Source organism: Oncorhynchus tshawytscha, unplaced genomic scaffold (assembly GCF_018296145.1).
Source record: "Oncorhynchus tshawytscha isolate Ot180627B unplaced genomic scaffold, Otsh_v2.0 Un_contig_3872_pilon_pilon, whole genome shotgun sequence".
NCBI lineage: Eukaryota > Metazoa > Chordata > Actinopteri > Salmoniformes > Salmonidae > Oncorhynchus > Oncorhynchus tshawytscha.
This window is the reverse complement of record NW_024609762.1, coordinates 235,001-250,668: the sequence shown is the minus strand read 5'-3', so window position 1 is coordinate 250,668 and position 15,668 is coordinate 235,001. Positions and strand designations below refer to the sequence as shown.

At 42.9% G+C, this 15,668-nt stretch overlaps 1 protein-coding gene and 1 long non-coding RNA gene across 2 annotated transcripts in view; both read right to left on the bottom strand.

The window, feature by feature from the left end:
• Positions 1 to 26: 26 nt before the first annotated feature.
• On the bottom strand, positions 27 to 9,918 carry LOC121845782 (zinc finger and SCAN domain-containing protein 2-like). Its single transcript, XM_042317693.1, has 3 exons — positions 9,707 to 9,918; positions 1,476 to 1,690; positions 27 to 868 (listed from the first exon to the last, which is right to left on the bottom strand). Exons 2-3 carry the CDS (start codon positions 1,672 to 1,674, stop codon positions 27 to 29), a joined length of 1,041 nt encoding a protein of 346 aa, XP_042173627.1. The 5' UTR covers positions 1,675 to 1,690; positions 9,707 to 9,918.
• Positions 9,919 to 11,685: 1,767 nt separating this feature from the next.
• Positions 11,686 to 15,668, bottom strand: part of LOC121845776 — a 9,143-nt gene continuing 5,160 nt past the window's right edge. The window contains exon 3 of the long non-coding RNA XR_006082771.1: positions 11,686 to 13,576. This is a non-coding gene — a long non-coding RNA (uncharacterized LOC121845776). The remainder of the gene's footprint in view (positions 13,577 to 15,668) is intronic.

Genomic DNA, 15,668 nt, shown 5'->3' with positions numbered 1-15,668 from the left:
TGTTCTCTCATGACTTTTAAGACTTCTTAGCTGAGTGAATCCCTCCCCACACAGAGAGCAGTGGTAAGGCTTCTCCCTGTATGTACTCTTTTATGTGTACGGCTTCCAGAATGATTGATGAAGCTCTTCCCACATTTGGTGCAGTGGTACGGCTTCTCTCCACTATGTACCATCTCGTGTCTCGTGAGGTTGACTTTTACACTGAAACTCTTCCCACATGTGGCACTGTGGAATGGTTTCTCTCGAGTGTGTACACTCTGATGATTCTTTAGATTACCTGAGGAACTGAAACTCTTCCCACATTGAGGACAGGGGTAACGACCACAACCAGATAGTCTTGATGTATCTGGGACAACTACACCACTAGGTTCCTGCTGTTCACTCTTTTCCTTATCGATTTCCTTCTCCTCATCCTCCTCCTCCTCCTCCTCCTCTTTGACAATCACATTGAAAGTACAGGTAGGCTTCTTTCCACTGTGTGATTTCTTATGAGTTTTCAGGTCTCCTGCTCGATTGAAACACTTCCCACAAAGAGAGCAGTGGTAAGGTTTCTCCCATGTATGTAGTCGCTGGTGGTCCTTAAGGCTCCCTGAGTGATTGAAGCTCTTCCGACACGTGGTGCCATGGTAAGGCTTCTCTCCACTATGTACTCTCTCATGTCTCTTAAGGTTTACTTTCTCACTGAAACTCTTCCCACATGCCGAGCAGTCAAAAGGTTTCTCTCCAGTGTGTACTCTTTGATGATTCTTTAGATGAGTTGAGGAACTGAAACACTTTCCACATTGAGGACAGGGGTAACTCCCACAACCAGGCAGTCTTGATGCTGTGGAACTGGGCTTGTTGACTGAGTCTGGGTTGGGGATCTCTCCTGTAAGAATATGAACAGATATAGGATAAGAAACAGACAGAGAGAAACAAAGTATTTAAGTTGAATAATGCAGGATTCAGTCATTAGAATTAACAGAGTATTGAAATAAATACTTTGCAAGGGGCTTGTTGCATCACACATATATATAATACAATTGTTGAATTACGATGCATTGCACATTGGTCTGTAGCCATTTTTGTTTTGGCACTCGCCTTCCCTCTTACACATACAGAAGCCTGAGGGTTTATACTACAAAGCAGAATCAATGAGTTAGCCAGCTAACTTACCTAAATATTCTGAATTAGCATTTTATTCAACACCCAAAAACACATGTTTACATTTCTTAATGAACCAGAAAATCAATGCTATTACAAAAAGCAGAATCAATGAGTTAACCAGCCTAAATATTCATAAATAACTGTTTTTTGAAAGATATGATAGACATTGTCATGGTCTAATTAACTCAACAACCAAAAACCTAAGTTTACATTTCTTAATGAACCAGAAAACCAATAGCTATTTTGAGTTGTTTATCAAAGTTAGCTGACCAACTCATTGCTTTGTAGTTTACCTCTCTGAGCCAAAGAGGATGTTAGCCTGAATTTACCTGGGTCAACTGAGTCCCTGTCATCCTCTCGCCCTTCCTCCTCACCCTCATTGATTTCTCTCTCCTCCTCCTCCTCTTTGACAATCACATTGAATTCCACTGTTTGATTACAGTCCCCCAGCTTCACTAATAGCATCTCTGGATCCCGCTGTGAGCTTCTTTGGGCTGGAACACCCCATCCAGAACCCGGGCCAGACATGGTAAGTTGGGTAGATCTAAAAAAGAGGAGACCGAAAGAGTTCAGTGTGAGACTTTCAAACCTTTGATCGTGGTATAGCTCTGGAAAAGACAAACATGTATCTAAACGAGTTAAATGATGGAAAATGATTTAATCCGACTTCAGGGACACTAGATCACAATAGATAGATGTTTGCACGGAAGAGGTGGTTTTAAGTTAAAAAAGGACCCCTCCAGAGGAAGTTGCCACCACTATTTTGATATAATTCCACTGAAAAAAATACCCACAGCATGATGCGGTCACCACGCTTCCCTGTAGGGATGGTACTGGCCAGGTGATGAGCGGTGGCTAGTTTCCTCCCGACATGACGCTTGGCATTCAGGCCAAATAGTTTAATTTTGGTTTCATCAGACCAGACAATCTGATTTGGTCAGAGTCCTTTAGGTGCCTTTTGGCAAACTCCAAGCGGGCTGTCATGTGCCTTTTACTGAGGAGTGGCTTTCATCTGGCCACTCTACCGGAAAGGCTTGATTGGTAGAGTGCTGCAGAGATGGGAGAACTTTCCAGAAGGACAACCATCTCCACAGAGGAACTCTGGAGGTCTGTCAGAGTGCCCATCAGGTTCTTGGTCACCTGGCTTAGCGGCCAGCTCTAGGAAGAGTCTTGGTGGTTCCAATCTTCTTCCATATTTTTAATAAATTGGCAAAAATATCTAAAAAAAAACCATGTTTTTGCTTTGTCATTAGGTCTGTAGTCTGTATGTCTGTAGTTTGAATGAGGCTGTAACGTAACAAAATGTGGAAATAGTCAGGGGGTCTGAATACTTTTGGAATGCACTGTATCATGGTGTACAATTAATCAATTATTAAATCAAACAGTGTGCTTAAAGCATCAGACAAGCTAAATTAATATAATTGATTTGATTAAAACACATAGGATGTGTCTATACATGGAAAAGTTAAATGAATAGGCAACTCTGGGTCGACCAAGATTTTTACTTTAAACAGTCATTTTAGTCGGAGACGGTCCTAGATTTCAGTTAAGTCACATTTTTATTTTATGGCTTTATCATGCCATTTCCAGTTGGGTCCTAGTTTATCATGCCACTTATTCAACAGGGCTTTATCATGCCACTATATTCAACAGTTCTTTAGGCAACAGTTCCTTATTTATCATGCCACTATATTCAACAGTTCCTTAGGCATTATATTCAACAGTTCCTTAGGCTTTATCACCACTATATTCAACAGTTCCTTAGGCTTTATCATGCCACTATATTCAACAGTTCCTTAGGCTTTATCATGCCACTATATTCAAAAGTTCCTTAGGCTTTATCATGCCACTATATTCAACAGTTCCTTAGGCTTTATCATGCCACTATATTCAACAGTTCCTTAGGCTTTATCATGCCACTATATTCAACAGTTCCTTAGGCTTTATCATGCCACTATATTCAACAGTTCTTTAGGCTTTATCATGCCACTATATTCAACATGCTGTTTGTTTCGCTCTCTCTTTTGCACAGTGTTGCCAACAATTTCAGTGAGAATCGCTATTGGTCCCCGATGTAGCGTTTTCACCCCCTCCCCTTGTGCTTCTCTGCCTGTGTGCGCCGTTGCTGTGATTTCCGTTACACAGACAGCTTTCACAGCAGAACTGAGTGGGAAAAGTCGCTAAATGCTATCAAAATTAGGGATGCACGATATAGGTCGGTACGAGTATTGGAATCGGCCGATATTAGCTAAAAATGCCAACATCTGCCCGCTGTCTAGTTTAACGTTGACGTGCCATACCTATATAACGTAGGTAGATGACGTAATGACGCCACAACAAATAGAGAGCTACACGTGCAACACAGCATTCCTAACCTACTAGCCCACAATGTCCGCTGTGTGGATGGAGCAGTCAACAAGTCCAGCAGTCATTTGCAACATTAAGAACATTTCAGCGAGACAACTCAAAAGACTAAATCCATTAATGACAAGATAATGTAATTCATTGCCCTTAACAATCAACCATTCTCTGTCGTGGATGATGTTGGCTTTCCCAACTGGTCAAGCACCGGTACCACACTACCAAGTAGGAGCTGTTTTTCAGATGTTGCCCACACTACCAAGTAGGAGCTGTTTTTCAGATGTTGCCCACACTACCAAGTAGGAGCTGTTTTTCAGATGTTGCCCACACTACCAAGTAGGAGCTGTTTTTCAGATGTTGCCCACACTACCAAGTAGGAGCTGTTTTTCAGATGTTGCCCACACTACCAAGTAGGAGCTGTTTTTCAGATGTTGCCCACACTACCAAGTAGGAGCTGTTTTTCAGATGTTGCCCACACTACCAAGTAGGAGCTGTTTTTCAGATGTTGCCCACACTACCAAGTAGGAGCTATTTTTCAAGTAGGAGCTGTTTTTCAGATGTTGCCCACACTACCAAGTAGGAGCTGTTTTTCAGATGTTGCCCACACTACCAAGTAGGAGCTGTTTTTCAGATGTTGCCCACACTACCAAGTAGGAGCTGTTTTTCAGATGTTGCCCACACTACCAAGTAGGAGCTGTTTTTCAGATGTTGCCCACACTACCAAGTAGGAGCTGTTTTTCAGATGTTGCCCACACTACCAAGTAGGAGCTGTTTTTCAGATGTTGCCCACACTACCAAGTAGGAGCTGTTTTTCAGATGTTGCCCACACTACCAAGTAGGAGCTGTTTTTCAGATGTTGCCCACACTACCAAGTAGGAGCTGTTTTTCAGATGTTGCCCACACTACCAAGTAGGAGCTGTTTTTCAGATGTTGCCCAGCTGTTTTCAGATGTTGCCCACACTACCAAGTAGGAGCTGTTTTTCAGATGTTGCCCACACTACCAAGTAGGAGCTGTTTTTCAGATGTTGCCCACACTACCAAGTAGGAGCTGTTTTTCAGATGTTGCCCACACTACCAAGTAGGAGCTGTTTTTCAGATGTTGCCCACACTACCAAGTAGGAGCTGTTTTTCAGATGTTGCCCACACTACCAAGTAGGAGCTGTTTTTCAGATGTTGCCCACACTACCAAGTAGGAGCTGTTTTTCAGATGTTGCCCACACTACCAAGTAGGAGCTGTTTTTCAGATGTTGCCCACACTACCAAGTAGGAGCTGTTTTTCAGATGTTGCCCACACTACCAAGTAGGAGCTGTTTTTCAGATGTTGCCCACACTACCAAGTAGGAGCTGTTTTTCAGATGTTGCCCACACTACCAAGTAGGAGCTGTTTTTCAGATGTTGCCCACACTACCAAGTAGGAGCTGTTTTTCAGATGTTGCCCACACTACCAAGTAGGAGCTGTTTTTCAGATGTTGCCCACACTACCAAGTAGGAGCTGTTTTTCAGATGTTGCCCACACTACCAAGTAGGAGCTGTTTTGATGTTGCCCACACTACCAAGTGTTTTCAGATGTTGCCCACACTACCAAGTAGGAGCTGTTTTTCAGATGTTGCCCACACTACCAAGTAGAAGCTGTTTTTCAGATGTTGCCCACACTACCAAGTAGGAGCTGTTTTTCAGATGTTGCCCACACTACCAAGTAGGAGCTGTTTTTCAGATGTTGCCCACACTACCAGGTAGGAGCTGTTTTTCAGATGTTGCCCACACTACCAAGTAGGAGCTGTTTTTCAGATGTTGCCCACACTACCAAGTAGGAGCTGTTTTTCAGATGTTGCCCTACCGGAGTATTGTTGAAACACACGTCTATGAGCTACTTGCTAATGGGCATCACTGCCATTTGCTTCACGACTGACATTTGGACCGGCGATGAGCGTTCTGAGTCTGACAGCAAAGTGGGTCTACAAGGATTTCATACTGAGGAAAGCTGTATTGCATGCTCAAAAAATATGCTGTTTCTCATGCCTGCTCAAAAGAAATGCCAACAGAGCGTGGGGTTAACTTGTAAAAGTACTCTCGTAGAGGCAGTGAACAAGCGATTCGGTGGCATTCTCTCTGAGCCTCTTTACTGTGTCACCACCATGCTCGATGCTAGGTACAAGACCCGCTACTTCTTTAACAGGCATTCTCTCTGAGCCTCTTTACTGTGTCGCCACCATGCTCGATGCTAGGTACAAGACCCGCTACTTCGATGCAGAAATGTTAGACACAGCTGGAAAAGATGGAAACAGACACAGTGACAGTGACGCACCGAGGAAGAGAGGCCACGGACAGACAGATCTGAAACTTTACTGCTTGACATGAATGATGAAATCCTGGTTGAGAATTAAACAATTATTAACAAATGAACAACGAAACAGCACAGCAAGTAAGTGAAAGAAATAGGTTTTGATGATGTTTTAGTGGTAATGGGGACATGTGTAAATGCCCAAAAAATAACTTACTGTGTGCGTTTTATTTAACTACTCATAGTTCAAAGGCCGCAATTTAAAAAAAATTATATATATTTTTTTTTTTATAATCGGTATCGGTTTTTTTTTTTTTTTTTAAAAGGAAAATATTGGATATTGTCCAAAAATGTAATCAAAACCATAGAAAACTTCCCAATGGCAGCCTAAAAAAGTAGCTGAATTTGTCGCTAGACTAAAATCAAGAAAAATAACGAGGGGTCAACAAACTAAATGCAGCAACAAAGTCCCTAACTTGCCAACAGCTTCCGCATCGCGCAGAACGTCATTGATATTCTGAAAAGTTGGGTCTAACAAGAAAAATTATTGGACCTTCCTGAGAACGTCTTGGTTCTGTTAACTGACTGACTGGGTCAATGGAGAGACAATGCTCTTGACAAATCAACCATCCCTTAAGCATGCCATATGCTTCCCAGTAGAAACAATTTGCCCATATATTTTGATGACATTTTTGTTCGTTTTGGTATGTTTTTTTTCTTCTTTTGACTGTTCGAGCGCACACAATTTTCTTGGGGCAAGCTGAAGTCTAGTATCCAAAGTCTACGCCCCTGTCTGTGATTGGTCAACTGTAGGGAAGGTTTGTTGTCATTCAACGACAGACTCATTTTAATGCAAATTCAAATGAAATACTGCTCCAATACTGCTCCATGTAAAATTGCACAACTAATACCTCAGCAAAAAAAACTCAAATTAAACTTTCGGTCAAACTCTTCCGTTTTGTATGCTATGGACTTTAGTTTGTAGGCCGGACCCTGGTTTTATGAACACACAATCAATTATTTACGGTGCAATATTTATGTCCAATATGAAACAACAAGTGGATTTAAGATGATTGGCGTCTCTTTAATATGACCTCTTATAATAAAATTGCTATAGTTAATTTGTACAAGTTTTGTTTGAGCTGCAAAAGTCAAATTGAAAACCATATTGGTATTGTTGAATTCGATTTTCATAATAGCAAGCTAGGACTGCTGGTTTGGTTAGCTAAACAAGCAAGTCTGTTTGGTTACCACAGCAACTACTGTAGCTATCTAGAAAAACTTGCTAGCTACTTCAGTGGATGTTGAACACATTTCTACCGGCAAATGGTGTTAAATTATAGCCGTGGTATGAAAGGGATAATCAACGCAGGGCTCTATGGGTTCTCTGGAAAATAAGTCAGTTTTATCAGTTCCCGAAAACACCTTCCACGTCACTCATTATTTTCCATAGACATAAGCCTCGTTGATTATCCCTTAAGTACACCGCAGGTATGATAAGACCGATAGTTTTACTGGTCTAATTACTTTGGTAACCAGTTTATAATAGCATACGGTGTTTGTTTTTTTACACCTTTATTTAACTAGGCAAGTCAGTTCTTATTTACAATGACGGCCAACACCGGCCAAACCCAGATGACGCTGGGCCAATTGTGCGACGCCCCGTGGGACTCCCAATCACGGACGATTGTGATACAGCTGGATTCGAACCAGGGTGTCTGTAGTTGCGTGTCTAGCACTGAGATGCAGTGCCTTGGATCACTGCGCCACTCCGGAGCCCATGGCCAAGGGCTGTGTCCAGGTAGCCGACTCCGACTCCCTGCGGTTGGAGCCGACTCCCTGCGGTTGGAGCCGACTCCCTGCGGTTGGAGCCGACTCCCTGCGGTTGGAGCCGACTCCCTGCGGTTGGAGCCGACTCCCTGCGGTTGGAGCCGACTCCCTGCGGTTGGAGCCGACTCCCTGCGGTTGGAGCCGACTCCTGCTCGACTCCCAAAACACACTGAAATGGAAGCGCACACCACCTCATTATTTCAGTCCTACTAGGAAAACTACCTTTGCGTTCTAGCGGACTGACACGAGCTTGATACTGCCCATTTGCTCATCAACGTAGCCCATTAAAAAGGACTAGGTGATGTGTAGGACTAGAATATTTCACTGATATCTGCCGTGCGCAGCCGAGACGGATCCCATGGGATGAATCTAATCCCAGCCCCCGTCGCCGCAGGAGGCCTTTTGGTAGGCCGTCGTTGTAAATAACAATTTGTACTTAACTGACTTGCTTAGTTAAATAAAGCACTCTACACCGATAAGATGATTATTTTCCATGTTTACAGCCCTATTCTGACAGGTATTACTAGAGACAAGGGTTCTCTAATTAGTATCCCAGAGGACTATTCACACAGGATTAAACTGACCCTTGTAATTCTAATATATATATTTAAATATTTATTTATTTAACACTGGAGTTACGACGGAAGCCTGGCGGGTTTTATTGTAGGCGTGAAGATGTTTCAACGTCACGTCTAGACGATAACAGGCTACACTGATAACTCATGCTTGGCTTCCAAATGTATAGGTCTCCCCATAATATTCAAATTGATGAAATGTAATCCTATTCATTATTGTAGCTGATCCATGGTAGATGTCCATGGATCAATACGTCTAATGCATATTTAGTGCAAATTAAACTGATGCATTTGGCAATGTTCAACTTCAATACACTGGCACCATGAAGAATAGCTTAACCAGTCATTGACAGCCTAATATATACTTTTGGTGAATTTATGATGCATTGCTAGACGAGACAGATAACCAAGATATAGCCTATGCGCACGGTTGTGTCTGCCCCGATGATCCTCTGTCTAACTCGCTGGCTCTTCATTCTCTTCACTATGAAAAACACTAGTGTGTCAATAGCCCCTACTTTAGTGAACTTGTGCAAATACAGTATTGCGATAGCCTACATCTTTTGATTACCAATGCATGGTTCTGGCTGTGCCCCCTCCCATCTCTTTGCTGTGAGTTTGTTTTCAAACTAGACTACAGCCAATAGTTTCCTTAAGGAGTTGATTCCTAGTGGAATCGAAGCTTAACAAGGAATAGATTCGACTCCCCACCACTATATCCAGGCACGCCACGTGGTGCATAAGAACAGTCCTTAGCTGTGGTATATTTGCCATATACCACACCTCCTCTGGCCTTATTGCATTACGTATAAATGACGACTCTCTTATTCTGAAGGATTCCAAACAAAAACCGTGACCCGGAAGTATTTAGTTATTCTTCAAATTAAATTGTATTGTTCACACACATATTTATCAGATGTTATTTTTAGTGTAGCGAAACGCTTGTGTGCCTGTTTCACAGCGCCATTATTTTAGATAGAAACAATAAAATTACTACAAGTTATGTCGACATAACGTTATCATGCAAAATTAAGAAGTTGTGGAAAACGGTTCAGGGATTCGCTGTTTTCATAACAGATAGCAAGAGTTTAGCAACGGTTAACCCAGCCAATTTAGCTTCCTACAGTGGTTCAGATTAACGTTGCTGTTGTTATAAAGACATTTTGTTTTGCTATATGTGGCTAAACAATGAGCTGGCGGTTAGCTAGTTAGCCTATTCCTCGCCACAGTCAGTTTACTCACAATGAGACGACAGATGGCTCATTATGAAGTAAAAGTCACTTCAACCGTTACCCCGAAATGATGTTAGTTTGTTAGCTAGCTATCGACACAAACGGGTTGGACGGGAGATGTGTTACTAGCTAGCTAACGAGTGGCTAACAGCTAGCTAGCTAGGGGAACAACAAAGCCAGGCCGCGGCAACCACTGCCGTTTAATCATCTAATGCGTTAGTTTTTACAGACCGTGTTACAAACTCACGTTTAACATGTTTTGGAAATTAGCAATAGGTTACCTTGAACTGATTTCCTGTAGCTAATTATTTAGCCGAGAAGAACTTGATGAAATGGCGACGGTCTCGTAGAGCAAACGGAAACATTCATCCACTTCCCGAGTGCGTTTGGTCTGGTTGATGAGATGCGGCAGGAAATGTTCGTGAGCGTCGTATCAGCGTAGAGTCGTGCTTCTGGCGGAAATGCGTCGTATCAGCGTAGAGTCGTGCTTCTGGCGGAAATGCGTCGTATCAGCGTAGAGTCGTGCTTCTGGCGGAAATGCGTCGTGCTTCTGGCGGAAATGCGTCGTATTAGCGTAGAGTCGTGCTTCTGGCGGAAATGCGTCGTATCAGCGTAGAGTCGTGCTTCTGGCGGAAATGCATCGTCTTCTTCGGTGTGGTTTAACGGCGTTTGGCATCCAATACATGTTGCATTACCGCCACCATCTAGACTGGAGTAGAACTCCCTTAGTTTGTTTGAAAAAAAATACATGAACAAATACCCTACCATACACTAACTCAAGATAAAAATCTATTGTTCTAGCCCCTGAACAAGGCAGTTAACCCACTGTTCCTCGGTAGGCCATCATTGTAAATAAGAATTTGTTCTTAACTGACTTGCCTAGTTAAATAAAGCTTCTTAGACCTCTTATGGATTATGGTAGAGAAATTAACATTAAATTATCTGGCAACAGCTCTGGTGGACATTCCTGCAGTCAGTATGCCAATTGCAAAATCTCTCAACATTTGAGACATCTGTGGCATTGTGTTGTGTGACAAAACTACACATTTTTTTGAGTTGCCTTTTATTGTTCCCAGCACAAGGTGCACCTGTGTAATGATCACGCTGTTAAATAATCAGCTTCTCGAAATGCCACACCTGTCAGGTGGATGGATTATCTTGGCAAAGGAGAAATGCTCACGAACAGGGATGTAAACAAATTTGTGCACAACATTTTAGAGAAATAAGCTTCTTGTGCTTATGGAAAATTTCAGGAATGTTTTATTTCAGCTCATGAATCATGGGACCAACACTTTAAATGTTGCATTTATAGTTTTGTTCAGTGTGGATTTCTCAACCAAAACAAGACAGCTGTCATTACACTATATTTCTATCTGCAGTGTGATGTTATATTATTACAACAGTCAGTGTATAGCATCTGTTATCCTTCATTTATTATCACCATGTTACTATACTGACTTGTCATCGATAAAGACCAACATAATCCCCTTTCAGTGAAGAAGAGGAGCCACACAGACAGTTGGAACTGTATTTATAATTCAGTTGAAGGATAGTTGACAACATTTTACAGTTTACAAGCAGATCATGACATAACAATACACTCATAGTTGACTTTGGATGCCAATTAGAGGTCTTCATATACCCGAGACCCGGGCCTATTCTGGTCTGAAATTCTAACCTGTCCCTCGGGTCCTGTTTGATTGTCATCGGATCTCGGGTCTACGTAACCACAGCTGATAGATCCGAATGGACCCGACCGTGGCTCTGCATAGTCTATAGCATATATATTTTACGCTAATCAGGTGAAATGATTGACTTATAGAAGGCCTAGCCAACATATAAAGACCTTCTACTGATTTGAATTATGTATAAAAAAATATTTACTACTGGAGTCTATGGACTTATTTTGTGGGCCCATGGTCAAATGTAGTGCACTACAGAGGGAATAGTGCGCCATTTGGGACACTCAGACCCAATATATACTATATACATAGACTCAGCCCCAGTATATACTATATATAGACTCAGCCCCAGTATATACTATATATAGACTCAGCCCCAGTATATACTATATATAGACTCAGCCCCAGTATATACTATATATAGACTCAGCCCCAGTAAATACTATATATAGACTCAGCCCCAGTATATACTATATATAGACTCAGCCCCAGTATATACTATATATAGACTCAGCCCCAGTATATACTATATACAGACTCAGCCCCAGTATATACTATATACAGACTCAGCCCCAGTATATACTATATATAGACTCAGCCCCAGTATATACAATATAAAGACACAGCCCCAGTATATACTATATATAGACTAAGCCCCCAGTATATACTATATATAGACTAAGCCCCCAGTATATACTCTATACAGACTCAGACCCCCGTATATACTATATATAGACTCAGCCCCAGTATATACTATATAAAGACACAGCCCCAGTATATACTATATAAAGACACAGCCCAAGCCTTCTCAGATGCTGTACTGCTCATTTAAACAGGAAGGCTCCAGGGCAGGTTTTATTTTGGACAAACTTATCAACGACCTTGTCGTGAAAATCTGACCTGAGTGCTTGAATGAAGTCCTTCTCGACAGAGAGCATGGACAGTGCATTTAGCCTGCCGTTGTTCTGTTGCCAAGCGACCGCGGAACCCGAGGTGTTCCGAGAACACGGCAACGCCTGGACTCTTTTCAGAGTGGGGAACCTTCTGTCAGACTCGGCGGTCTGCATGGGAGTGGTGATGATGATTTTGAGAAGAGAGACCGTCTCTGACAAAACATCCTGGAGGTTGAGCTCGCTGATTGTTTTCAGTAATGACGGAGCTGTTGTACCCCTGTGGAGCTCCGTGTGTTGGTACAGAGAGGTCAATTCATCTTTCAGCTTCCCAGTGTTAACCACCATATCAGTGGCTCCAGCGAGTCCTTGACTGCCTTGGTGAGACCGGCGTCCGTTTTATCCTTTAGGTCCACAAACTCCCAAAACCTCTCCGTGACAGTATTGTCTGGAAGCGTGTACCGTAGCACGACAGAGACCTGCTGTGGCGTACTGGAGTAGATTGTTAGCCCAAGAAGCTAATGGTCACAGTTGGGATTGGGGAAGCTGATCCTAGATCTGTAGCTAGGGGCAATAATACCCTGGAGGAGACCTCCCCTGTCCACGGCATGCCGTCCACCTGCACCGCTACGAAGCTAGCCGCCCACACCTCCTTGGTAATCGCCTCTTTGTACACCTCGTGCATACAGTCAAACAGTTTGTTTTGTACATAGCCATTTGGGTGCTTAAAGAAGCCGTGAGCGTCGTAATGCCTCTGGAGTCTGGAGTCTCCCTCTCCCTCGTCTCAAAGACGCACTTAAACATGGATGCGTTTAGGGAATCCGACTCGACCAGGCCGCTCGGCCACGTCGCAGCCATGTGTCTCCTGCACAGAACGTAGCTTTTGACCATTCTACCCAGAAACGTACCTACTCTCCTCCGTTTGTCTGTTGTGTATCTCAATGGGAGCTTGGGTTTACGCCGACCAGCTGACCAGCAGCGTTAGTCTTCCCTAGAAATCCCAGTTTCATGCCGTTTTCCAGATGAGTACAACAACTCTCATGTTTCGAAAGCCTTTCGGAGAGGTGCTTCAGGTCCTTGAAACCCACCGTTGACCAAGTCTTTGCCGAATAAAAGGCACGGGAAGCAGCAAAGGTTTTTTTTGGAGACGCCGTCAGCCACGATTTCTTATGGAACCACGAGGGGTTGAATGAACGGGTCCTTTCCTTTTGTTCTGTGTTGAGGAAGTGATATTTCTACATCAGGTGGCTGGTGGGGGACCAAGACTTTATCTGGAGTTTCTCCTCCTGCAACATTTATGTTTACTAGGATCCCCAATAGCTGACACGATGATGTGGGAGGATTGGTGGGAGGATTGGTGAGAAGGAGCTGGAGGTCTTTTTCCGTTTGGGAGGACATGTTACACCGTGGCTGCGGTTTTTACAAGTGTGTCTTCTCAACTCCTCTGGCTCACAGAAACGAGTGAAGCAGTCCAAGCAGTGGTGATGTTTCTGCCTTGAGTTCCTCCCTCGGTGTTGTTGGTGGTTTCCTGATACTGTGGTACTGGGCTCGCTGAGTGAGCCTGAGTTGGAGCTCTCTCCTGTGGAAATATATTAACAGATGTGGGATTACAATCAGAAAAGTTTTTTTTAAATAATACATTTGTTTATTTAGAATTCAGGTGTGATTAAAACACCAAACAATACAAAAGGTCTCCCCAATTAAATTACAGCGCCTATCAGAATGTATGAGGTTAAAGGGGAAGTTGACCTAAAATCCAATTAAATTACAGCGCCTATCAGAATGTATGAGGTTAAAGGGGAAGTTTACCTAAAATCCTATTAAATTACAGCGCCTATCAGAATGTATGAGGTTAAAGGGAAGTTTACCTAAAATCCTATTAAATTACAGCGCCTATCAGAATGTATGAGGTTAAAGGGGAAGTTTACCTAAAATCCTATTAAATTACAGCGCCTATCAGAATGTATGAGGTTAAAGGGGAAGTTTACCTAAAATCCTATTAAATTACAGCGCCTATCAGAATGTATGAGGTTAAAGGGAAGTTTACCTAAAATCCTATTAAATTACAGCGCCTATCAGAATGTATGAGGTTAAAGGGGAAGTTTACCTAAAATCCTATTAAATTACAGCGCCTATCAGAATGTATGAGGTTAAAGGGGAAGTTTACCTAAAATCCAATTAAATTACAGCGCCTATCAGAATGTATGAGGTTAAAGGGAAGTTTACCTAAAATCCAATTAAATTACAGCGCCTATCAGAAGGTATCTAAAGGGGAAGTTTACCTAAAATCCTAAATTTCCCAAGTGATTACATACATTGAAACTAGTTAGCTGGAGTTTGCCCTCTGCCCCTCGCACTCCTACAGTCTAGAACTCTCACCTCTCTCCCTGCAGTCTAGAACTCCCACTCGCTCTCTCCCTGCAGTCTAGAACTCTCACTCTCTCCCCTGCAGTCTAGAACTCTCACTCTCTCTCCCTGCAGTCTAGAACTCTCACTCTCTCTCCCTGCAGTCTAGAACTCTCACTCTCTCTCCCTGCAGTCTAGAACTCTCACTCCCACTCTCTCTCCCTGCAGTCTAGAACTCTCACTCTCATTCTCTCTCCCTGCAGTCTAGAACTCTCACTCTCTCTCTCCCTGCAGTCTAGAACTCTCACTCTCTCTCCCTGCAGTCTAGAACTCTCACTCTCCTAGAACTCTCCCTCTCTCTTCCTGCAGTCTAGAACTCTCACTCTCTCTTCCTGCAGTCTAGAACTGGAAAGCTGCATAAAAGGGTCACGTGACTCGTCTTTCTGTACGACTAACTCTGCTTCGTTGTCAGTCAAAGAGTGATTGTGAAATCTGCGAATTGTGGACAGATTCTTTGAAAGGTACTGCCAAATCAGCTATTTAAAAAAAAAAATCTAAATTACTAATGGTTTTGAGTGAGGAAATGTGTACTTTCCCCCATCTAAAACTATTGCTATTATTTTAATGTGGCCGACTGCAACAGCAGCAGAGATGGGTAACAACTGTGCATGTGCGCTCTCGTGGGGCAAACTCTGTGACCAGTGGAGGCTGGTGGGAGGAGCTATAGGAGGACAGGCTCATTGTAATGGCTGGAATGGAATAAAGGGAACTAAGTCTAACCTGTGGTTTCCATATGTTGGATACTGTTCCATTTATTCCATTCCAACCATTACACGCTGTCGTACACGTCGATCCAGAGCATCCCAAACATGCTCAATGAGTATGCAGGCCATGGAATAACTGGGACATTTTCAGCTTCCAGGAATTGTGTACAGATCATTGTGACATGGGGCCGTGTATTATCATGCTGAAACATGAGGTGATGGCGGTGGATAAATGGCACGACAATGGGCCTCAGGATCTCATCACCAAACACCAACTGACGTCTTTCGTCGTTTTCTCAGCTTGTCATTTCCTTAAAACTGGTAAAAACAGATGACATCTTGCATAGGACCAGTCTTTCCACTGTTTTGGAGTTATGGTGCTTCCTCCCCGGTCCCTAAACGGAACAGACAACTTTACTGGTGTTAACTAGATTATTAGTTCCCCGGTCCCTAAACGAAACAGATTTAACTAGATTACTAATGAAACAGACAACTTTACTAATGCGTTCATTCTAACGATGTAAGACGTTATTCTGGTGAGCATTTCTTTATTTAGTTTTC

Excerpts from the sequence above, each read along its gene's own strand:
- LOC121845782 (XM_042317693.1), bottom strand. The coding sequence starts at position 1,674 with ATGTCTGGCCCGGGTTCTGGATGGGGTGTTCCAGCCCAAAGAAGCTCA. Across the intron at positions 869-1,475 it reads CAGGGACTCAGTTGACCCAG|GAGAGATCCCCAACCCAGAC; the intron begins GTAAATTCAGGC and ends ATATTCTTACAG.